The sequence below is a fragment of the Larimichthys crocea genome, chromosome XIX (genome assembly GCF_000972845.2).
Source record: "Larimichthys crocea isolate SSNF chromosome XIX, L_crocea_2.0, whole genome shotgun sequence".
Taxonomy (NCBI): domain Eukaryota; kingdom Metazoa; phylum Chordata; class Actinopteri; family Sciaenidae; genus Larimichthys; species Larimichthys crocea.
This window is the reverse complement of record NC_040029.1, coordinates 277,265-302,824: the sequence shown is the minus strand read 5'-3', so window position 1 is coordinate 302,824 and position 25,560 is coordinate 277,265. Positions and strand designations below refer to the sequence as shown.

At 43.0% G+C, this 25,560-nt stretch overlaps 1 protein-coding gene across 4 annotated transcripts in view; it reads left to right on the top strand.

Moving 5' to 3' along the window:
* Positions 1–25,424, top strand: part of ncam2 (neural cell adhesion molecule 2) — a 277,334-nt gene extending 251,910 nt beyond the window's left edge. Inside the window, exons 16-18 of one of the 4 annotated variants that reach the window (XM_027291622.1) lie at positions 11,182–11,389; positions 11,732–11,771; positions 22,812–25,424. In XM_027291622.1, the coding sequence (XP_027147423.1) occupies positions 11,182–11,389; positions 11,732–11,771; positions 22,812–22,868 (305 nt within the window). In that variant the 3' untranslated portion in view covers positions 22,869–25,424. Of the gene's footprint in view, positions 1–11,181; positions 11,390–11,731; positions 11,828–22,811 lie in introns of all 4 variants that reach the window. The other 3 variants (XM_027291623.1, XM_027291621.1, XM_027291620.1) reach the window with 3 other exon arrangements.
* Positions 25,425–25,560: the final 136 nt, after the last annotated feature.

The window sequence follows — 25,560 nt, the reverse complement described above, 5'->3', positions numbered from 1 at the left end:
ACGAGAGCAAAATAATTTCACAACCGTTTTGTAAGACGCTGTTTGAGTTGAAGACATTGTGCTCTCTTCAAATGAGAGTTCATTTTCCCGATCCCAAAAGACACATTTCAACAGTAATTGCTTTTATTTTCGGCCTTTTTGCCAAGTGCTTGTGATCTCTGCTGAAACAACCTGAAAGAGATTTCTCTTTACTCAGATGTCTCGCCTTCTCAGGACGATGCAACTTGGTGAAAAAGACCCCCCACACCGTCTTATCTAAGAATGCACGTGTCTGTAAAAATGAATTCAGGTCCCGTTTTTGTCCTTTGAGGTTTAACTGATGCAGAAAAAGAGTCCTTATTATGCAGACTGCCTCCAACTGGTGACGCCTTGTTGAGCGTCTACCTTCTTGTCAGGGCATTGTTAAGAATCAACAGCGCGCTGTCTAAATATATATATATATATTTTTATATTACCCCGCTGCTCTAAGTACAAAGCGATGCAAGGAGAAATAATAAGAATAACACTAAATAAATGAATACAAACAACTGTTAATACCTCCTCTCTGCTGCTGCAGGCTCGTCCCTCGGCTCCGAACCCAAGGAAAGTTTGCACCGCGATGAAATATAACAGGTGTTTCTTTCTAATATTCACAATTATGAGAGCCACATGCCAGAAAATACTCAAGGTTTCACTTTGTTTCGTTTGCCTCATTCGTTATGTTAATCATTTGATCCCTTTTAACAATTAAAAAGAGGGTCACGCCGTACCGCGGTGAGGCTTTTAGCTGTGAAACGCATTAAATGAGTCTTGCTTTGCTGTTTAAACTTAAATTTCGGCTACAAAGATCAAGGTAGAAGCTCCCGAAATAAGTTGTAAGCCAAGACAGATGCAATTACAGGAAAGTGGACCAAATGTCTTTGAAGTCTTCTGAGGTTGATTGTTAAGGACTTCATATATTTCGAAGTTAAGAGTAATTTCTGATGGTTTTTCCATTTCCTCTCCGCTGGCTCTTGAGTGCACTCGAGTAAGGGACTCATCTGCTTCCTGGAAATGGACAAAAAGCTCCTTGAGAACAGGCAGGATTTCAATGATTAGCTTTAATTCTCTGCAGGCCTTCCTTAGACAAACTTTCCCTTCAACGCTCCAAAGGGAGCCTCACTCGTGTCCGCAAATGATTATGTTTACCCCCCCCTCACAGATTAGCGCCCGCTACCTCGCCAGTTAATGAACGCCCGTCAGGTCATCATTAATCGAGTCACTTCGTCTCTAAGATCGGATCGCGGCGCGGTCAATCACTGCTCAGGTCTAATGACTTTGTCAAAACGAGATGTGTATGAATGGCTTCAGGTGCCACGCAAGCAGTCGGATCTCCCGCAATTGAATGAAACCGCTAATGGGCCTATATATCAACAAGTAATCAGAAGAAGTCGATAAAAGGGTTAATAGAGCAGGGAAATAAGAATTAATGACCGCTGTGTTTCAAGACTTTGGAGAGTTTGTGAAAACTCAACTCGCACCGGAACAAATGAGTTGGGAAAACACTTGGAGATAAGCAAGAGATATAAAACACCCATCCTTGTCTTAAGAATATTAAGCTGCTACTACTACTTATTAGAAACACTCGTCTTAGAGAAAGTTGGACCCAATTTGGGCTTCAACAAACTTCCATTCACTCTGCATGCTGGGTAATACGTTGGCTCCGACTTTGCTGTTACAAGCCAGGCTCACTATTGTTCCCTCTAGAACAATAGCAGGTAGCAGCAACCATTGCCCATTGGCCATAAATAAGCAACTTAAATGTTGTAGTTCTAGTGCCATAAATGCCAATTAAGTAATAACCATTGGACTATTAATGAGCGTTGTAACTAAGGCTGCAGAAGGACTTGCATCGAGCGTTCCCGTGCAGTCCTGCCTTGAGAAGCAGCGATTGTTCAGGACGCAGAAGCAGTGAAACTTTTATAAAGTGTTCAGTCAGTGGAGAGAGAGAGTGCACAGGAGAATGGAGGATGTATCAATACATTCATGACACAGTGCCGCCTTTAGTCTGAAGAAGCTGTCCTCTCCGACTCGTCTATACATCCTCGGGATAATACCACAACTTCTCCGTGTCCCTAAATGGTCATTAGTCCACAAACAAATATGTTTACCTTCAGCGTTCTGACATTATCTGACTCTGTCGAGGTCTGTACCTATCTGTTGTGTCGAGGGAGTGAGGCAGCCCGATACTCACTGACCTCAGCTACCACGGTGATGATGAAAATGGTGATACAGCAGCTCTGTGTTCCCATAACAACTCTAAGACGAATGCTTGACCCTGCCTAACCCGCAATAACCTCACAATATGCTACCGGCTCGATCTGTTTGCAACATGAGGAATATATCAACGTAACCTAACAAGAATGCAAACAAGAGGATGGAAAATGGAAAATGGTGTGTTGGTTTCTCTCGAGATGGATTGTGTTTTTTAAGCGAGATCGATGAAATAAATCATGAGATTTTCAGTGTTTTGACAAACACAAAGGAGCCAGACGCACATGTACTGTATTGTGGGGAAGACGTCCCCGACAAACATTGTTATCATTGTTATGACAAGGCCGGTCGGTCTTTGTGAAGTTCAGAAGCAGACAGCACTGCGAGACAACTTTTCTGACTGACAATAAGATGACGCCGGTTATTCTTTTTATTCCATGTTTCTTTGCATGAACAATTACTCCGTTGTTTATAGCCCGAGCTTAATTGCAACGCCGGGAACTCGATAACTTACTGATGCACCGACGCTGACATGTTTATGTGTTTAATTTGAGTGTGATGCATAACTTTAAATCAACAATTCATCCAGTTTCACTGTTTATATAAAGAGGAAAATTCCCTTTCTTGACCAGGACGATGGTTTTCACATCCGGCTCGAGCCCCCGCAGGCACTCCATCACTCTGACCTGTGGGTTATTACAGGAGGATGGTTTTCACAGCCGCTCTCACCTCTTGCATCAGTTTGAGTGCAGGTGATCATTCAGTACCCGGGATGAGAGCGGGCGTTGCCCTCTATTTTCTCAAAGACCCTCTTTGCAGAAATGACCCCATTACTTCTTTTTATATTATAAATCAGCTGTAGCGACCGTAGCCAAAGGTGACCACGTGAATGTTTGCTGTGAATACTAATAAATGACTAAAGAAATGCATGTTTATTGATCGTACTTCACATTTTAAGTGCATAAACAGCATGTTCCTCTCATCATAGTGTTTTTATTGACTGTGTTATTTGTTAGAAAGGCACCTTGGCTGCACACACACACACTTGTTTGGCTGCGTTTCATCTCTGATTATTAAATTTAAGGTTAAGCTGCTCGCCTTGGTCTCGACGCAGAGATCTGAGCTGTTTCATGAAGGACGGCTTCTTGTTTAAATAATGAAGCTAAAATAAATTCCACTTTTTCCTTCGACAGTTCATAAACATCACAAACGGGCAACCCTGAAATTCTTCTGCTTCATGAACAGAAGCTTGTTTTTTATTTAAAGAAGCAAAAAAAATAGAATATTCTGTGCAAGAATGTACTTTAGGGTCTCCAATGTGTTCGATTACATTCGATGCACGAAGACAAACTTTAAAAAGCCTGAGAGCAGACAGCACAATGCGTTGTGTAGTATATCCAGGTAAGGATGATAATTACCTAAAAAAAAACAATCTAATGTCGTTGTTTATTCAATTTTCTTTAATGAACACCATTTCCCATCAGCCCTAGAGCACCACGGGTGAAATGCCACGGCTCAAGACGATAATAGTGTGGAAGCAGAGATATCAGACTTTAGAAGAGAGTGTTGATGTATTTTACCGAATGTCAGTGGGATTTGTAGTTTTCTAACTTTGTGCAGTGGCTTCAGTTTCTAATAGCCGGTCCTGTAGCGGATCGATTTGTCTTGCAATATGGAAAATAAATCCCAGGAACACGAGAGATTTAGTTACAGAAGATCAGGTCTCACATATGTTAAAGGTCCAGTGTGTAAGATTTAGGAATATTTATTGGAATATAATATTCTTTAGCATGTTTCCACAAGTGTATGATCGCCTGAAAGAAAGTTTTTGTTTTAAAATAAGTTTTTCCCTACATGCTTGTTTCAGTTGGTTGCAACTTCGCCACTAGGTGCCACTAAATCCCACACACCGGACCTTTAAAGTAACATAACAAAAGTTATCTCAGGTCAAGTCAAGCCTACTTTATTGTCAATGCTGCCATGTAATAATAATATAAATAATGTTTCCCCTGGTTCGATCCCCTCCAGTCTGCATGTCGAAGTGTCCTTGAACCCCAAATTACTCCCGAAGGCGCCATCGGTGTGTGAACGTGTATGAACGGTTATCTCCTCAAACTGATGAGCAGTTGCCACCTTGCATGGCAGCCAAGGCCATCAGTGTATGAACGTGTGTGAATGAGAAACGTACTGTAAAGCACTTTGAGTGGTCGGAAGATTATAAAGGGGCTATAAACAGCAAAAAAACATGAATATAAAATATATAAGTTTAAAGATTTCTAAGAAAAATATGGCAAATCTGAAAAAATGTGTAGATCTCATGACATCTGACTCATCCCCCCCCCCCCGGACAAAAGTTTATTAATATTAATCACAGAGACTCAACAATTCCCACCATGAGCAAGCACGTGGCGACAGTGGCAAAGAATAAATGAGCTCATTGGTTAAAAACACACATGCAACATTTTAAATGTCAGAAATTGAATTGTTTTGCACCTCTGGGCCACCGTACTGAACATATCTACACTTGATAGAAACTTCTGAGGCGCTCCTTCAGCCTCTAATGCACCCTTTTGTATTTTAATGTATCTCAGCATAACTCAGACTCGTGGGAATAAATGTAATAAAAAGGCTACAAGTAAACAAGCGTGTAATGTATCAATCCAGCCTCAAACTGTCAAACTGCTGCTAAGCACTTTAGAGTAAGACTCCTTATCGGATGAAAGTTTGATGTTTATGGATTTAGCTCTTTCAGGCTGGAGAGCTTTTTGCTGGCATCCCCGGAAAAAAAAAAAAAAAGCTGCTTTAATAAAATCTTTTATCCGGGGAAATAAATACGCTGGACATTCCTTCAAATAAAAAAAAGTTTGCTACTAGTTTTCAATTGAGTTAATTCTGCAGTAAGTGCTCCGCTGTTTGCAGCGTCATGAAGGCACACAGCAGATCAGTGTGTGATGTATAAATGTAAATACTGATAGGAAAGCTCAAGGGCGATGCGGTCTCGTGAAGAAGAAGAGTGAAGCGCGGCTTAACGAATGGATTAGTGTTTTCTTTGTCTCCCGGAATATGTGAATGCTTCGGGGGAGCTGCAGAGGTGTTGTTTACCGCCTCCGAATCTGTGGCTCCAGCAGCCAAATTAACTCAGATAAACTTTCAGAAGGTGAGATACAAAACAGTAGCCTGTGGCGGTGAGAACATATTGATCCAGTCCACAAGTTTCAAATCCCACATCGCCCGGATTCATGAAAACGCAAAGTGTTTTAATTAGACTTTTTTTCCACACCGTTCTCTCTCTCTCTCTCTTCCTTCATCTCTGTCTTTTTTGTTCGCCTCTCTGTGCTTTGACTCGCTGCCAGCCTCCGTTTGTCTGCAGCCTCGGCTCGAAGTCAGCAACAAAGCCGGCCGGCGTGAGAGTCGTTCGGGTTGAGACACGCCGTGACAGCTTCCAATGTGGAGCCACGGGTATTTAGGAATTCTCAGACTCTTGTTGTTTTGGCTCTGTACTCCGGCGCCCTTGATTTAAAACAAAAAAACGACTGTGAGGTTAAAGTGTTGACTCGCCAAACAGTGTCAGAATGCCTGCCATACTGTATCAACGTGCTGGATTAGACAGCAATGTGTCGCTGTGCACAAATGAGGGGATTTGTTTGCTGGGAACAAGCAGCAACCTCCGCTAAAGTGGCAAAAAACAAATGCAGTTCCTCTAACGTCCACTTGAGGCTGGCTCCAGAAGTGAGTCAGTCTCCATAAGTCTTATACAAACAGGTGCACACACATGCATTACTATACCTGCAAGGAAATACAGTACAGAGCTGCAACAAGCAAAATATGGAGGTTCTTTATTAAAAATATTGGCCAATAAATCATTTATTCAACTCTCAAATATCAATATTAGTAAAAGACGTGGACGTAGGTGACAGCGTGGTGGCTCTGGCCGCATCCTGGTTCATCCAAAATGGGCAGAGACCGAGCGGCAACCTCCAGTGCAGAAGTAGAAACTGCAGTTCCTCAATCGTCCACTTGAGGCTGGCTCCAGAAGTGAGTCAGTCTCCATAAGTCCCCATGTTTCACAGCAGAAATACATTTTTATTGTTTTTATTTCGATTGTTTCAAGCATAAAATGCTAAATATTTACAACTTCTCTCTCATTTTTAGCTTCAGAAATTCAGACTTTTTGCTTTTTCTTTCCACATTTTGATGATTAAATCAAATTCTTATCAATTAATCCAACAGAAAATTAACGGCTAAAAGTTCACTGTGGTTCCAGCTTCTCAGCTGTGAGGATTTGCTGCTTTGCTGTTTCATATTTTAAACTTATATTTATAAAAAAAAAAACACTTTATTGTCCAGTCGTTAACGCTTCTTGATGTGTCTGTACTTCAGTTTTATCTCCTTTAAGTGCCAAAAAAAAACATCAAAAACAAGAAGCAGCAACCTCCGTGGATGTGAAGTGAAGCCACCAGAAAGTCTCCATAAGTCCCCATGTTTCACAGCAGAAATAAACATGTTTACAGCCTGGTACAAAAAACAGTTTTGGTCTCTGTAGCTAATTTCCCCGTTCATGACAACTGTACTGAGGGTGAATTTATATACAACTCACCTGTTCACATTATATTAAGGCTTAAAGTTCCAGATTTTTGTAGATTTAGAAATGATCTGGGAGGTGGAAGAAGTAGGATGTTTCTGTTCTGATCTCAGTTTCTATGGAGATGCACGGGGCCTGACTAAGACCTGGAAAACAATCAGTCACAGCAGTAGACTCTTATGTGTAACGGAGCCTGAGCCTTAGTAATATATAAACACCAAACTGCTTTGCTAGTTTGGTCTTGTAGTGACTGAGATATCTTCTGAAAGAGATTTTTCCATGGACACATTCGGCTCCTCAGTCCGTGAACTTCACGTTTATTTTTAAACTAGCTATCATGACTCACCTGCACAGGTGATGGAGGATGATCCAAACATTTCCAGTAAGTTCAAAAGTCAAAATATATTGAACAAAGATCGATGGAATCAAAATGAACATGTTTTTATCTGACCAAATATTCCTCATCAGTCCATATTAGTCCACCTTTAGTCTTTAAAAATGTTTTCTCTGAGTCACTGAACTGTTTGATCACTGACATGCTGCACACAAACGAGGTGCACACCTGTGTTAACGAGGCGGTCTGACCGCTCCATAACAAACAGAATATTCATTGAAGAAAGCTGAAACTGTAAATTCAGATGTATTACTTTATTAAAGTTTGACTTCCAGTGTATTTGTTTACATGTTTTATATTTTCAGGACGTGACAATGTGGAGGTGGCGGAGTGATATCTTTAGTGATGACACTAAAAGCACATTGTAAACGTTTAGTTGACCAATCAGATTGCTCGGTCGGACCTACTTATATATATAATATGGAATAAAACACTGTCCTTAAACGTGAAATCAACAGTACTAATGTACTTTTATTATAATGTTGGAAAAAGTTTTTTTCCTCGATCGAATTGATCGAGAGGGGAAAACCGGAGCGACCCGGAGGAAAAACCCCAAACAAACATGAACTGTGACCAGATGGAAAGTCAAGTACAAGTTTTTTTCCCGTTAAAATGAAACGGTGGCGAACCGGAGCGACCCGGAGAAAACCAAAAGGTGTGAATGTGATCAGTGTTCCTAAAAACAGTCTGATCACACTCACACCTGGAAAGCACTACACGTCAGGCGAATAGTGCAAATAACACCAAATAGGCGATTACAGCGACCACACCAAGACAAGCTTCAAACACGTTCCACCGACTGCGAGAAGAGCGTTTCTTGGCCTGTTCAGCGATGAAAGCTCTGGTGTGAGTCTGCAGACACTGGGCGATGTCGGCGTCAACGGCTGCGTCCTCTAGCAGAATGACAGTCTGCAGCAGTCCTTTGCTGCCGTACCTCTTCTGCAGATCTTTCTGCACGGCCTTGCACACCTTGTTGATGTCCTTCCCGTCTGGGCAGAAGTTTCCCGTCACAGTGAGCCCCTCCATGGTCTGGCTAACCAGAGTCTTCATGTGGGCCACCCACTGCTCCTTGGTACGGCTCTGCAGAGTGTTACACTTGTGTAACAGTCTTAAGGTCAGCATGGTGACAAACTGACGAAGCTGCTTCTGACTGTCTGTCTCGACTGGAGACTCGCAGCCAGAAGCAGAAGCAGCTGCAGGCTCGGTGCTGTTCATCGGGGAGTTCATTGTATCCATAAGAGTCGTCTTCCTTCTCTGGGATCCTTGAATCTGGTGAGTTTTCTGTAGCAGTGTTGGTGCCACTTATATAGACAGTCCAGATCAAAGGCTCTAGAATGTGTGACATCACATAAGACACGCTTCCTGTTTACCATTTATGGACATAATCAAAGACAAACAACTTCAAAAGGTGTTTTGATTTGATCTCTAGTGCTTCCATGGCAACCCCCTCTGCTGGGAAATGGAGCCAATTAAAGTAAAGTGCCGAAAAACTGCAGTTCCTCAATCGTCCACTTGAGGCTGGCTCCAGAAGTGAGTCAGTCTCCATAAGTCCCCATGTTTCACAGCAGAAATAAACATGTTTACAGCCTGGTACAAAAAACAGTTTTGGTCTCTGTAGCTAATTTCCCCGTTCATGACAACTGTACTGAGGGTGAATTTATATACAACTCACCTGTTCAGGTTATATTAAGGCTTAAAGTTATGCAGGATTAAGAGCGTGGACGCTTTGATTGACAACCAATGGGTGACGTCCATGTTTTATACAGTCTATCTTTGCTAGATCTTAAAGGGACAGTGCACTAATTTTACACATGAAAATCAGCCTTTATTAATAGGAGTTTAAAAGTAATTGATTTTCCTGAGCGAAGACAGGCGATGAAAGGTATTATGGGAAATGTAGGATCCTTAAAAAATCAGGATACCGTGGCCTCTTGCATTGTTTTAATCTGTCTCCGGCAACTCATGATGCCGTTCTCTCTTCTGAAAGTCTCTTTTTATATATATTTAGGTTTGTTTTGGATGCACTCTTGTTACAAATTGATGTTTCAAAATGGATTACGCTGACAGAACCCTTTAGGCTTGGTGTGCTTTCAAACGATTTGTCAAAGTTTACCGAGGATTCATTCGGACACGAAGCCCCAGACGCAGGTAGAACCACTAAAAGTCTCTCAGATATATAACACTGTGCGGCGGTGGGAATGTGGAAAAACCGACTGAGGGGCTGGCTGCTGGATTCAGATCACGTTCACTTTATATTTTCACCACAGAGGAGAGGAGACAGTGGAGAGAAAGCTCTGGCAGCGCTCACTCCCCGCTCACTGTTTTAACTCCGAGGTGCCAGACGTCACCGCTCGGCCAACTGTGGCTCCTTCATACTAATGTCTGACTCCCATTTTTAACTCAGGCTACTGAACACCCATATGAGTGCATGCTTAAGTAGAAAAGTTCATTCATTCTCACTCTTCCATCACTGATTACTCCTGGCAAGGTCTGACCTCCAGCTGTCAACACTGATCCTACAGTGGATGTTCGGTTTGCTCAACCCCAGGATCACTTAAGGGCGCCGCTCTATTCAGCTGTGCCCGCTGGGACTCTCTCTTTGCTGCAGCGCCTTCATTTTCTCATTACTTTCAATTGAAAGCGGGCCATGCTGCTTGTTCCTAACTGAACCGAGAGAAAGTAGCTTTCGCCTCCCACATGAATCCGTTCACTGCTGCGAGCTACGAAATAAGAGGCACCCGGTGGACGCACGGGGCCGGAGCATCGGTATGGTAATGATGACACTGCAGAAATGTGAGCGCTGACTTCCACACCTGTGGAGCGGGAGATGTCGACACTTTGCACTTGATAGAGAAGGTATAGAAGCAGGGCCTGAGGGTAAATACAGATGAGAAAAAGTGTGTTTTGCTCCGTCGTTTCAGTTTGTAGAAAACTCTCACGGATCCGCTTTGTTGAAAGATGTTTTTTTAACAGATAGGAAGCTGCACAGCCTGCGATATTACAAATAATCCACCGAGTAAAGCCTTTTTCCTTTCCTGTTTTCTGACGTCTCTTCTGTTGATTCATTTGTTTCGGAGGAAGATTTGTTGGAATCATCCTGATAATCAAGGTCCTCCACTGAGGATTGCGCAGGACGGAGGATGTTGTGGATTATCAGCATGTTGGCAACTACTCAGCTGGCTCCAGAGGAGTTCACTGACCTTCGAGTGGGTTTTTCAGAGTAACACAGTGAAAGTTTTGTGGGTGTGAGGGTGCTCTGGTTTGCTGGAGTTCTGTAGTTTTCTGGTCTTACACTTACAGTACTGCTACACTACTGCTACACCCTCCATGTATGGATTTAGGGTACTGCTACACTACTGCTTCACCCGGGTACTGCTACTTGTACCGCTACAACCTCCATGTATGGATTTAGGGTACTTCTATAGTACTGCTACACCCGGGTACCACTACAGTACTGCTACAGCCTCCATGTATGGATTTAGGGTACTGCTACACTACTGCTACACCCGGGTACCGCTACTGTACAGCTACACCCTCCATGTATGGATTTAGGGTACTTCTGTAGTACTGCTACACCCGGGTACTGCTTCATGTACCGCTACACCCTCCATGTATGGATTTAGGGTACTTCTATAGTACTGCTACACCCTCCATGTATGGATTTAGGGTACTTCTATAGTACTGCTACACCCGGGTACCACTACTGTACCGCTACAACCTCCATGTATGGATTTAGGGTACCGCTACACTACTGCTACACGCGGGTACGACTACAGCTGCCATGTATGCATTTAAGGGCAGAGCGAGGAGGCTGACCTTCAGGTGGAGGTCCACACCTTTCAACTCTACACCTGATCCTGACACCTGTGTGTATTTTAGAGCGTGTACGTGCCTGAACCAAAATTGCTAACAGTGTTTTTTCCCCTGTGTGTGTTGTGTGCTGTGCGTCTGCGTGTGTCTTTCACTGCCTTAGCAGAATCCCTGTTCAGCGGACTGGGCCTCGGGGCGGTGGTGGGCCTCGGCCTGGGAGCGTTGCTGCTGCTCCTCGTGCTGGTGGACGTCAGCTGCTTCTTCCTGCGTCACTGCGGCCTGCTGATGTGCATCACGCGCACGCTGTGCAGCAAGAAAACAGCCACCAGCGGCAAGGGCAAAGAAATGGAAGAGGGCAAGGCCGCCTACCTGTGAGTTCTTCTTTATTTCTCTCTCTGACATTGTTTCTTCGGGTACTTTTAACTCCTTCAGTCGGTGATTTCTATGGTAACAGCTGGTATCAGTGTTCGTCAGTCACCGGGTCATTCATGCTTGCAGAGGGAGCATCTGCTGTGGGTGTATCTTGATGCTTGTGGGTCATTCTGTCAACTACTGTTCTTATACTTCAGAGCTGTCAGGAAATTAGCTGCACATGTTTGTAACCAGATTGTTTTTCTCAGAAATTGAGAATTAAACCCAAACAAAGTGAGAATTTATTCCTCTTACCGTGGACGAGAAAAGAATGAGCACTTTATTTTTACTATTTACTGTAGGTACACCTACAACAGCCACCCAACCACCCTTTCAGCCACAGTATGTCTTTGATTATGTCTTCTTCACTAACATCAGTGCGTTTCATACAATGTGCAGTGAGTTCACCTTCGAAGTATCTCTTTTTTACGCATGCTCTGTGCTCACGTGTTCAGTCACGAACGTGCATGCTTCACGTGCTGCCGTGTTTGTTCCCCGGTGTGCATGCAAATAGTCTCACATCGCACGCATGCATGTGTACTTTTTGTTCCCTCCTCCTCCTCCTTCTCCATCTCATCAGACAGCATGACATTCGTAGTACAATCGCTTTTCAGATTCGGTCCCCACGGTGTTGTGTCAAGCCAAACCGAGGCAGCACCCACAGAGTGTGATTCACGGCAGCTTCAGCATCAGTGCCATTTTTGTGTTGAAACTGTCAGCGTGCCAGCCCCAGTGTCTGCCTGGGATGTAGCGAGAGGGCACAGAGGAAGAGAGGATGAGGAGGAGGATGAGCAGGAGGAGGAGGGAAGGGAGGTGACTTTCGCTGAGTCACAAAGCTCACAGCGCCTGAGGGGCTGAGTGACTGCCTGCCTGTGCCAAGACGGCGTTGCAGAATGTGGCTCAGTGCTGCTGCTTCGTCTTTACGGCGGCGATTTAGCACGGTCACATCACAAACACGGAGCAGACGTGCAGCGCGGCGCTGCGCCTCGCGTAAATCGCAGCAGAATGGTGCAAAAATGTGGTAATATTTCTTTTACGAGCCGTCATTCGTCTTGTTTATGATTTTTTTCTCCTGCAGCTTTGTTGCTATGATACATAGTCATGGTCACGGTTGTACTTCCATGAAGTTAAAGCACTAACAGGAGATAAGACGAATCAAAATGAATGCGGGGGGAGAGGTCGAGATATCCGAACTTTTCTGTCTAGAAGGGTCCAAAAACCGCGTAGACTACATTTCCCATAATGCAACTCAATATCTTTTTGCCTGCCTGCTTAAAGCTCGCATATTTCACAGTTTGTGACTCAGGCTTTCAGTTTCAGCACGCAGCGATGACGCCGTCATGAGGGTTATCGAGTCTGGGACGTCCGTCACGTCGCTAAAAACAGGTGTAAGAGTGAAGTTTGGGATTAAAGTCCAAATTCCTGCTTCCTGGTGGAAATAACGACTAAAACTATAAAAATAAGACTTGATTTGTTAAACCCTGACCTGCGAATTGGAACTCCTCCAATCAAGATTAATCAGAGGGATCGCGGGATGATGCGCCGAGTCATGAAGGATGAAGGACCTCCTTTAAATATTAATTTGATAAACCAGTGAGAATGGCGTTTGATTCACCTCAAAATATTCCCAGCTCGATGCTCTCCAGGTGCTACATCTGCAGACTGAAGGATATCTATAAATATATCTACATTCTTAATATCTCTCATGCATGTTGTTGGTAATATTTAGCAAATTTTCTGTCACAAGAACCAAGAAACCAGCAGCTGTGAGAGGCAGTAACACCTTCCTGCTTGTGTGAACTCCTGTTAGTCTGAACTGTAGCTGCTGCTTCTGCTGCTGCTGCATCTCCAGATTTCTCTGCAGAGAAATTGGTTTCATAACTGACAGCACTGATGGCCATAACTGCAAAAACAAGACTCCGGTTGTATAAAAATTGAATTTTTTTCTTTGTGCTAGCGTGCAGAGAATGCAGTAGTGCGGTAGCCGTCTACACAATGAGTCATAGCGCCGAGCTGAAGTGAATATAATGAGATAAAGCTTGAGATAATACAAAGCTCAGGCACCCCTACTGACTTTGCAGAGATGTCAATAGTACAAGTCTGACGGTGCCGAGGGGTAATAAGTTGTAAAGACCGGCAAACTCAGCGCGGCAATATCAATGATATCGATAAGAGTGTACACAGTGATAAATAGCATGAGGCGAACTTTAAATTAGGTCGGCGATAAGTGAGATGGATCAGAGAGAGTTTACGTGGAGGCGATGCGAGCCGAGGTGTGGGTGGAAATGTTAAGTTTCTGGGTCGACGAGGTCACGGACAGTCTCGTTTTCTCACCTTGGCTTTGGTTTTAAAGTCAGGGTGGAGGTGAGAGTGTGACGGAGGCCGCGTGGGCGTCTTTCCATCACGAACTCGTGCCAAGATCAGCCGAGCCCGCTCGCCCCAAGAGAAGCTGAGCTGGAGTCAATTCTCACTTTCAGGTTTTTAAGCGCCAAGTTTTGCGAGACGCTGTGATGCCGGTGGACAGATGGAAGAAGAGTGGCACACATAAATAGCGAGAAATTGCACTTTTATCATATTCAAGCAGTTAAAACTCGTAAAATTCAACAAATTCATGTCATATTTTTTTAAATGTGAAGTCTTTTGAAGTCTAGATATTCAGATATTCACTGCTGGTGTAACTGTGTCACGCACCAATGAACTCACAGACGTAACAAACATAATAAGAGCCAAAGAATAATGTCAAACAACGCTCTGAGGTACAGACTGTTCCTTTAAAGTCAGTGTTAAGATTTCTTTCAAAACACATTAAATATGTTGGAGGTTCAAACTGTTTTTCACCAGTTTTTAGTCTCAGGATTTTTGTGGGCGGTCCTTAAAGGGTGGCTCGATGACACGCTGAGGTCACCCTGAGCAGAGAGACAGAGATGAATTCATCTCAGCTCAGAGTGTTTCAAAGTTAATTTGACACCCAGTTTCATAAACTTGTTGATATTTTAATCATTCATATTTGTCTGGGTGGTTAATAATTAAGAATATTTATTGTTGGTAGTTGTAAAACTTCTGCTGACCATTTCTGTCTCCGCGTACGCCGCCAAAACCGAGAAGTGGCTGTTTTATTTTTGATGGACAATCAACTCCAGCTGGCGGCAATTGACACGATTTTTCAAAATAAAACACCCTGTGCAAACCTCAGATGGTGTATTATATATTCAGAAGCATATAAACCAGGAAATTTGACCAAATGTGATCAAGTCAACAAAGTCTTGTGGCTTCTGAAATGCAGACAAACAGACAAACAGCCGAGATGTACATGACGGTTTATTTCTATATATCCATCGGAGACCCAGCTTCACATGGCTCCCATCCCATACTGCAAGTTTTGGAACCAGTGCATGCAAAAGTCATGTTCATTCAAGTGTCACGTCCCCTTCTGCTTTGTATCTATAACTTAATAACAAATACTGACATCACGACGCTGTATTCTGCCACAGTGGCAGTTTACATGTTCAGGTGCTGCTGCCCGGTTTGTGCCGACGTCAGCTGACTCAGACCGAAGAGAGTCTCTGTGACAGATTTGACGCGAAGTAGACTCCTGTTTGTCTTCACGCTCTGATGAGCCACAGCAGGAAATATAAAGCCGAATGCCAGATGACAGTCGAAGCTGTGAGTATCCAGCAGCAGACACAACAAAGGTCCACGCTCTGAGCTGCGATCTGATGATTTTATTCCAGCTTTTGTCGGCTCAGGCACGTACGTGCTGCCGAATCGTCCGTCCACTAACGACATGTGGTTTGATATTAGAAAAGACAGAAAGAAACTTTGTTTACTCGACTGCAGCCGCCTCAGGCCTCGGAGATAAAACAAGCTGCAGCCTCCAGGGTTCATCTGTTTACTGTCTGAACAGACTTCACCTCCATTAGTGTCACAATCCGCAATCTGGAAACTCGAACTCGGATGAACCATTGGCTCAGAAATCAGCATGTGGTGTTTGTTTGGACTTTTTTTTTTCCTCCACTAGTTTGTTTGCAGTGAAAGCTACATTAGAGCTCTGCAGGGAGGATGCAGGTACTGTAATCTGATTGGTGCAATATCCCTGTGACATATCCAGACTGTCGCATAGACAGTTAACCAGCTGGAATCTGATTAGTTTAGTCTAATCTTTCCTCCCATAGACTGTATAAATATGGATGTTGTATCTGCGACGTCGCCCACGGGGAAATTAGCTACAGAGACCAAAACTGTTTTTTGTACCAGGCTGTAAACATGTTTATTTCTGCTGTGAAACATGGGGACTTATGGAGACTGACTCACTTCTGGAGCCAGCCTCAAGTGGACGAGAAGAGGAACTGCAGTTTTTCGGCACTTTTGCAAGCTCGTTAGTTAATAATGTTGAATGTTGTGAAAGGAAAGCGCGTTAAATCGCTGTCAGCGCGTTGACAAACTGTACGTCAGCTTGTCATCTTTGTAGTTTAGATACAAACATGTCCAAATATTTCAGAGTTTTTTATATTTTTAAAGAGCTGCAGCGTCACCTCAGCTTATATTTGACACAAAAAGTGAGGAGAATTAAAAAATTCCCCAAAAAAAAGGTCTGCGGTTGCTGGTGAGGGGTTCGATCCTGACGGCGCCGATCCCGGAAGCCGATGGGATTGGGATTGGCTGCGAGATCCTCCGCATCCTCTGCCGGTCGACCAATCCACGGGGCCCATAAGGGCATTTAAACAGCAGCCGCCAGAGCATCAGGGTGGCTTCATTTTGTATTATGGCTCGTTTTATCTTACTAAAATTGTTTCGAAACTGTTCAAATCGGTGAGGATTTCGTCTGGGACTGGGCAGGGATTAGTTTAGACATTTAGTGACTGATTACACACTCGAGAGTATTTTTATGTTAGACCGATTAGTTCAGGAGTGCTGTTTTGGATGGGTGTTTTGTTATTTAGTGTTAAATTTAGATAGTTGTGGTTTTTTGGTTAGATATTATACGCTCTGTTAGAGTTTGTTCATTTAACAGCACTCGCTCGCCCTTAGTTCCCTTTTGCCTCACCTCCTTTTGTTTAAAAACGATCTGAACTTTCATTTAATAAAATACTTTTGTTTATTAACCTTAAAATCTGGTTTTATGTTACTTCTTTTCATACCCTGAGATATGGTCGTAACATAAATGGGGGCTCGTCCGGGATCTGAACCCGGGACCTCTCGCACCCCAAGTGAGAATCATACCCCTAGGCCAAATAAATACAGTTGTCACAAGCTTATAATCTGCAAAAAAAAAAGCGAATGAACACACCACCAAGTTTCGAGCATGTTATGAAGCTATTGTTTAGATAATTATATATTTATTGTGTCTTTATGTTTTTTAATTCGTTTTTTAAACCGTAAAATTACTAGAAATGAGGCTAATTCACATGTAAACATTACACGATTCGTTTTGTGACGCTGCGTTGCATAAAATGAAGTTGAAGGCGCAGTAAATTAATTAAAATTGATGGATTGTAACTGCGTTGGCCGATCATCCATGATCTGACGCCCTGCTGTAATTACTCCTTCAACGTTTTGTGCTACATTGCATTTTATTATGCAAGCAAGAGCACTCACCCTCCTTCTCTCGCTTTGTCTTAGTCATGCTGCTGAAGAAAAAAATAAAAAAATGCACTTCATGCATCATTATGGGGGATGCAGAGACTTTTAATTATGCAGACTTTGAGGAGACAAGGCAGTTTGTGTTATTGACATGTAGAGAGCACTTAAATTTCAAACTCTGGAGCGGCTGGCTCCGATGTCTGACATTTAATTAAGTGTGATTTTGCAGCACTCCATCTTAACTCCAGAGCAAACAAAGAGCTGTTGTCTCGAGAAACTAAAAAGCTTCTGTAGAGAGCACACCTGACTTTTGTGAATGAGGAGGGGGGAGGACAAAGAAAACATACATCTGTTTGGCCTTGGAGAGAAAAAGTTTCCCCGAGACGCTTCCTCATGCAAACGAGGTATGAAGAGCAAGGCCGTCAAAGCGTCCTTGACAAAGACTTCCACGTCTCGCGCTGACTGTATGATCCCGGGCGTCAGCTCTGATCAAATATGCTCGCAGGAAGAACAAATGCAAATGTAAAGATTTAGATAAGAGTGTAAACAAATCCCCCCGAGGATGCGCTGCAGTTCAGACCGCGGGCCACCTAATTTATCTCTCTGCAAAGCAGCCACTGTACTCAGCCTTTATGGCCTGGTGTAGATGGCCTTCTGCTTAATTAGCATCGGCAGAGGAAAGAACAAGTCGCCCCTGCTGTGCTTTGGTGTCACTTAGAAGCTTACAGATTACAAATACACATCTGCATACACTCTCTGATATCTCGGCGGCCCACCATGAGGTGCACACAGCTGCTGGCTCTTGTAGCATTAAATCAAAAGAAGGATTGTCAAGATCCAGGGAGCGCTTGTGTTTGCTTTGTGTTGCAGAACGCTGTTTTTTTAAATGTAACCACCTCCTCAGGGTGTGTGTGTGTGTGATGAGTGTTATTGAGGTGAAATCACAGGAACAGAAAATGAGGGTTTGTTATTTTCACTCAGCATCCGAGAAGAAATCCACAAAAACCCTGATTACCTTTGACTTTGACCCGAAGCTGCTATCACAGGTTTATAACATCTGATGCCACCTCCACTGCACCACATTTCAAAGGGAACGTATCATATATATGAAGTCATAAATTAGCTTCAGCTACAAATGTTATTTTACTAAATAAGATTTTTGCACACAAAACAAAACAAAAAAGTAAAATTACAGCTGAAACGACGAGTTAATTAATCAACTACACTGCCGACATTTAACTGCCAAAATATGAATACAAAACATATATAGTAAACATAGTAGGTTAAGCAGCCGCCCCGTGTGTGGAGGCTATAGTCCTCGCTGTAGCTGGCACCGGTTCGAATCCCGCATTGGACGGTTAATTTACTGCGTGTCACTCCCCCTCTCTCTGCTTCCTGTCTATCTTCAGCTGTACTATCAATAAAGGCATAAAAAGGCCCAAAAAATAATAATAATAAATAAAAATAGTGGTGGGCGGATAGTATCAATACCAAGTCGGTATCGGATCGATACTAGCCTGGTGAGATCGATTATTTACTTTAAGTTCTGCTCCGGTCGCCGGACTTGTTGCTCCTTGAGATTTAGCAATTCAGTGACGCATCCACTTTATTTATTGAAAAGTATCGGTATCGGCGATACTGGTCCGTATTTACTTGGTATCGGATCGATACCAAAATACGCAGTATCGCAGACCACTAACGCCGCTACCGCTTCAGCTCCAGCAGCTTCCTCCGCCGATGCCGGTGGTCCCTCCACATCCGCTGACGCTTCCTCCGCCGATGCCGGTGGTCCCTCCACATCCGCTGACGACTGGAAGTGTCCAGCGCTCCACCAGTTCACTTCATCCGGGTGCTCACAGTACTCTGAATCTTGCGATAATTGACAGTGTGCATGTACTCGCAATAACAAGTCTAAGTCTGGAAGTTCACGAACGGAGACAGGGCTTCTCAAACACGAGTATTTGAGGCTTTTTATTATTATTATTGAAATAATTTTAATTGAGTTTTGAGATTGTGGAGGCGTCACTTGCAGACCAAACCAACAGTCGATAAATGGAGAAAATAATCAGCAGATTAAACATTAATGAAAATAGTTATTAGTGAAAAATGAGCTAAACGTCAACAAAAAACTGTAAAATCCTTTTTCTTTTTACGATTTAACACTGCATTGAGTACTTTTAGGACTTTTTCTTGATTAAAAGTATTTTTATTTTTACAGTGTATTTTCCTTGGTTAAAGTATCTGGATACTTCCTCCAGCGCTGATTACACAAACAAAACAACCTCTTTGTGTAGAAACAAACGTCTTTTTTTCAACCGCAGCATGTGTTTGTGTCTCCGTTTGTCGTTTGTTAAATGGGAATTCACGTCAGATGTGAGCCATCAGCACCTGATGTGCACAGGCAACGCCGGAGCGTCTGTCGAGTCTGTTTGGAGCCACACCAGCTGTGCTGTCAGACAGCGGGGGTGAAAAACCGCCTGAGGAAAACTCAGGAACTTAGCGGGCAAAAAAAAATAGTTTCCATGAGAAGCGTAAAAATGTTTATTAATTGTTTTGTTTGACATAAAATTTCAGTCTAATAGCGCCTTGACAACCATAATAAAACCGCTTTATTTAATCATCAAACAGCCTCGTCAAGAAGTGAAGTTCAATTATGAGAACGAGAAAAAGGTGAAACTGGGAGCCTTGATTAATAATTATTATGGATATAGTTAATAAATTGATAACTTGGAGACTGTGGGTGGGAGATTTGTGTGATTTAATCAGCTCCATGTGGAGATTACACTTCACTAAACACTTAAGAGTAAAACAAACTCAACCTGGTGATGTACAGTACATACAAACGTCCACTTGAGTCAGTCTCCATAAGTCATTAGAAGTTGCATTCATGTCAACAGTTACCTCTGCTCCCATTAACTTCCACCAGTTCCCAAGTCCATCAACTTTTTTAATGACGAACTGCATCAATGTGTTGCGTCAATGTGTTCCCTTGACTCAATAGAGAGATGGCGAGCAGCAAGAACTTCTTCCCATATGTCGAGAAAACCTCCCCCGTCTGAGTCCAATCTGGGTTTGCATGAAGCTAATGGGACATGAAATTGGCTCCACTGTGCAGGAACTTTAACATCCACCAATCAACCAAAGGGGAACCCCCTCTGGCCAATTGCAATATTTGGGCTTATTAGGTACAGTGTCACACAGGGGCGACTGTTTTACATTCATGATCTCGCTCACTGAAAAACTCATTCGGAGTTGGTAAATATCTAATAGAGCTACTCGGGAGTGATCTCGTGCCGACGTAGAACGTCTTTTAAAATCAATTCGATTCACCGTTTGTGCCATAAAAAAATCCAATTTTGTGAAACGGTATTTAGACGCATGTTTGGGCGCCGGAACTTTTTGATTTTCCGTATACGCAAGGTCTTTAAATAGAGATAGGAGTCAAGACATTAGCGCCGCCGCCGCCGCATCATTTTGCGATTCCTATCCGATCTTTGATTGATTAAAGCTCAATAAAATGGAAGTTTTATCCCAAACTCCCCTCGTGGAGAGACGCTTTATCTCATATATTTAGTGACCCCAGATGTATATCTTGAGTTTGTTCTCAAGTCGAGGCGCGAGAAAACCTTGACAATGCAAATTGTTTTCGAAGATAGAGTCAAAAGCCAAAGATGGATAGATGGTTTATGTTGCAAGGTGACGGACGAGTCTTGAATTATGACTTGGAGGGAAGACAAAATAAGAAGCAAGCACAACCCTGTGAACTCAGGAAATTAGTATCCCGGCCGGCTGTTACGGATACGGAACACATTTTAAAGCCAGCTTTCTCTGCTCCTAACAAAAATACACAGTGGAGAAACAAAATGTGAGAGACACGAGGTAAAAGCTTCAGTCGCTTTATTGATTTCTCTTATTAAATCTCCACCAATCCCAAAAGATGCATTGAAGAAGAAAGGATCTTTGACGCTTTGATGTGCAAAAAGGGGCTGAACTCAATATTTTCCTCAAATTTCATGTCCGTTGTTATGCAGAGGTTTCTTTTTGTTGTTGCTTTTGAGGAGTAGCAGCAACTTCTGCTGAGACAAATTGCCTCGAGGCGTTGAAATTTCAGCACGTGGCTTTATTTCCAAAAAATGAAACGACAAAAGATAGGCGGCCCGCTTCGTTCCACATGGGTTCATATTTCGTGGTCAGTGTTAAGATTACAAACTCTGTAGATGTAAAACAACAATAAGCCAGCTGCAATAGCATAAAAAGGAGGATTTATGTCGCAGCGATTGCCTAATTATGGGCCATTTTACATCCCCAAATACAGCACAAGCGTAAGTAAAATTAGAATATAAATATAGGTCATTAAAACAAAGCACATTCCTCATAAACTCTAGTACGTGTTTAAAATTGCCACTATTTAGGTCACATTATGTCATCGTATTATTCAGGCTGTATTATCTGAATTGGGATAAAGTAGTTGGGAGTGCAGATAAAAGCTCTCATACATCATATGACTGCAAACACAGGCCTGGTTAAATGCATTATCATAAAGACAAAGCCGCGATGTTGATGCCGAATCCCTCGAAACAAGAGATGGAGATGAGAAGAGCTCAGCCAATCGGGATGCTTAATAACAAGCACGTTATGAGTTTTTCTTTCATTTTTCCGTCTTCGAAATGAATCAAATCAAAAGGAGAGTGAGAGATGTGCCTGCTCTGATGTTACTGAGGTCGACAGGCAGAGAAATGAGAGTACGGCGGTGGGAAATGTGACATCTTTTGGTTTCTTTCTGTTAATAATCGCAAACTGTCGCCTCCAAAACTGCAAAAAATTGTCAAAATTGAAGCAGTAAATGCCTCAATTCAGGTTTTATCAAGTAAACTACATCTCCCATAATGCATGAGTGTCACCCTGCTTGGAAAATACCCTTAAACTCTTGGCTCTTGGTTTGAAACAACCAAGAGTTTATGTCGACTCTACGCAGCTCAACCCCGCCTCAGGTCCCACGATGATCCACGTCGTTTGCCAATATTTAGATTGGGCGGTGAATTCTGGGAAATGTAGTCTTCAGGATTGGAAACTGTTGAGTTCAGTGGTGGGCTGCAGAAATCTGGTGTTGTGTGGTTGCATGTATGTATCTGCACGTACTGTAAGTCATCTGTGTGTGTGCCCATGTTGGTTTTTCACAATAAGAGTCTCCCAAGGTGTTTTGAGTTGCCTACATACTCTTAATATGAAACCTGTGCACTTTGTGTACTGGATTTAAAAAGTTTCACCGTGTTTTAATACTTGTTTCATTCACATAAACTTTAGAAAAGGTTGTATTCATCTCAACACAAGCAGTCAAACTGACCACCACTATACTTCAGGTTCGGTCTCCATCCATCCAGCTCAGGCGTGGATATGAATAATACCTTCTTTATGCCTGCGTGCAGCCCTGCAGAGGTTATTATATTTAATATGCCTGCTGCCTTTTCACTTCAATTAAATTCAGTCTTATTAATCCCAATGGGGGCAACTCATTCACGCACCAAAAGGACTAAAAGGTGATTACTGGTGGGCTCCAAAGCGGGAAAGTACACATTTTGTGAGGAAAATCATTAAGCCCACGCTCACTCTTGTGATAGTAATTCAGTCCTAATTTAGCCAGCGTTTACTGTATGTGCCTGCTTCATACAAAGACATCCTCCGGGCAATCACTCTCCAGTCTGTGCCTGTTCACATTAATTATATGTGTGCTTTAGGACCCCGTCATTAACTGCAAATCTCACCTGTGTGCTCCTTTCTCTTTGTTTTGTTTTTGTACCGCAGGAAGCTACCGCTGAAGGAAGAAAATGGAAAAGAGTCTCTCAAGCCGGATACGATTGAAATCAAAGTGCACAGTGACAACAGCATCCACACAAAGCCCGACGACAGCAAAGCGTAAAAAACGAAAACAAACACAATAAAATAATTTAAAAAAGCAGAGAAGGGTCGGTCCAACCTCGCCACCAAAAGAACATTTCGGATCACGAGACCAAAACCCGGAGAAACTACAACACTGGAAAAAAGTGGAGTGAAATACCATATCTGTTTATAATGCCCCGATGAAAGGCATGTGTAAATACAAATACAAGGGAGGAAATAGAAAGAGAGAGAGGGTCAACCTTTTTAGACACCCTGAGTGATAAATGTATCGTCAGCCGAAAGCTTGTTGATCAACGATTGTATTTGTTTTGTCCGCTCATAACTTTTCTCCATCCTTTCCCGTCCACGCTCTCGCTCTCTTTTTGTTTTTGGAATTTTTTTGTTTTACGGGACTTCAATGCAGTCAAACGGCGACGCCTCACGCAATCACAAATGCAAAGACACGAAGCTACGCTACCTTTAGTTTGTCTTTGTCGTCGCCACGACGATTTAATCGCCTTGTTTCCATGACGACAGTGTCACACTGCCTTTTTTTTTTTTTCCGTGTCTCCGGTAAAAAAGTGTTGTTGTGTTTCAAGCTAACGGGAACGGGTTTGAAATATCGTATTAAACGGATTATTCAGCAGAATTTAGCCTCGATATTTGATGAGTAACGTCTTCTGAAGGGCTAGCAATCGGAAAAAAAAGAACGAACGCCGCATTCCCACAGCGACACGCGTGCGTTGATGTCATTGTTCGCGACACTCTCCAAACGTCGTTTTGTTCACCCGCGTTCGACGCACATACGTGTACGGTATCGTTTAATGTCACTGTGAGCTAACGTGCATTTCAGTGATGAAAAAAAAAAAAATTCGCCCCCGTTAAACGTCCTGAAAGGTGTTACGTGATCGCAAGACTCGAGGAAACAAACGAGTGAAGGCGCAGCTGAATTTCTTTTTTTTTTTTATTTCCGCCTCAGATCCATTTTTTTTTTTTTTTTTTTGTTTCGGTCCGATCTCTATTCTCTCTGATGTTGTCATGTGTTGTACATAGATGAAAAAAAAAAGAATATTTTACAAAGCTTTTATGTAAATATACCCTAAAGGATGTGTCTTTTTTCAAAATGCAACTGGCTTGGCTTCTGTTTTATTTTATTTTTCTTTCTTTCTTTGTTTCTCGGATGATTTTTTTTTTTGTTCAGTGATGGTGTAATATTGCTTTTTCAAGTCATTTGCTTTCCCTCCAGTAAATCCATGCCCTCAGGCGATTTCACGGCATTTCAATAGAGACAGTAATTACGGCATTAGTGTGCCTTCTCTCTCTTTTTTGTTTTGTTTCTTCCTCTTCCTGTCTTCGTGGCTCGATGCTGCCATCGAATTAATTTTTTTGATCTGCTGCCTCTTTTTTTGAATTTGATTGCGATGCTGTGAATTCTGGGAGACGTAGTCTTAGGATCGACGACACTGGACTGAAACTGGACGTGCGTAACTACCTACTCGTACAACTGGATGTCAGACTCTTGAGTCCAGTGATGGGCTGCTTCATCGTGTGTGTGTGTGTGTGTGTGTGTGTGTGTGTGTGTGTGCATACATGCATGTGTGGCTTGTCCACATGAATCAGGTTGCATGTGTGTGTGTGTTGAATGTATCCGTGCGTTTTGCATTTTTCACAATAAGAGCCTCCCAATTTCAAAAATCGGAAATCAATATCTCGCCATCCTGGCTTTTTTTTTTTATTATTTTGTTATAATTTATTTGTTTTTATTATTTATATATTTTCAGTTCCACGATGCATTGCTCAAACTCTGCGAGTCATTTATGTCGTGACCGCGTGCCGATGTATGAATGTCCGAGTGGTTTGACTGTGGAGTGACTTGGCGAGAGCTCTAACCTCCCGAGTTTCAGAGCGCGCTCCGGTAGGTAAAAGCTGATTATGTAACGTCTCCACAGTGATTAATTCCCCAGGCTTGCAGCACTTCACGTATGTGTCTGCGAGCCCCCCTCCGCCTGCCGCCGTCCCCCCACTTTCCCTTCACCGCAATCCCCCTCCCATTGGTTTTTATCTCAGACCTCATAGCGCTGGCTTTGTTTTCTCACAGCGAGCCGTCGTACCTGCATATCTCAAATGGATGGTCCTGCCACGGAGTGGTTCGGCTGCCTGTTACGATGACTGTAAATACGGGAGCACAGTGCCTGGAGGCTATACGATTTGTACATGTTCTTTTTGTATTTGAATATGAGTCAAAATACCCAACCTCTCCCTCGCCTCTCTCTCCCCTCTCTTTCTCGTCCTCCCCTTCTCCACCACGCCTCAATCCTTTTTCTGTAGGGGGGGGGGGTTAAAACAGGTGTGTTTGAGCTCAGTGTACAGTATGTGTCCTCTTTGTCCCCATGCTCCCCCCCGTGTCCCCCTTGGACTGTCCCCCGCTGAGTGTGCTTTGTGCAGGAGGTGGGAACTATTGATGTCTCTCTGTACGTACCTGTGGAACACTTGTGACTCCTGTCATTTGCCGCTGTAAATAAACATGTCCTGGTAGAAGAGAGTGAGACGTCGTCATTCATTGTTTCATTTTTTTGGGCTGTCGATTCTCTCAAAGGTGATAATTTGGTTCGCTCAATATGATCACCACTTTCCGACCTTGTGAGGACTTTAAACTTCCAGGTCTGTGAAGCGA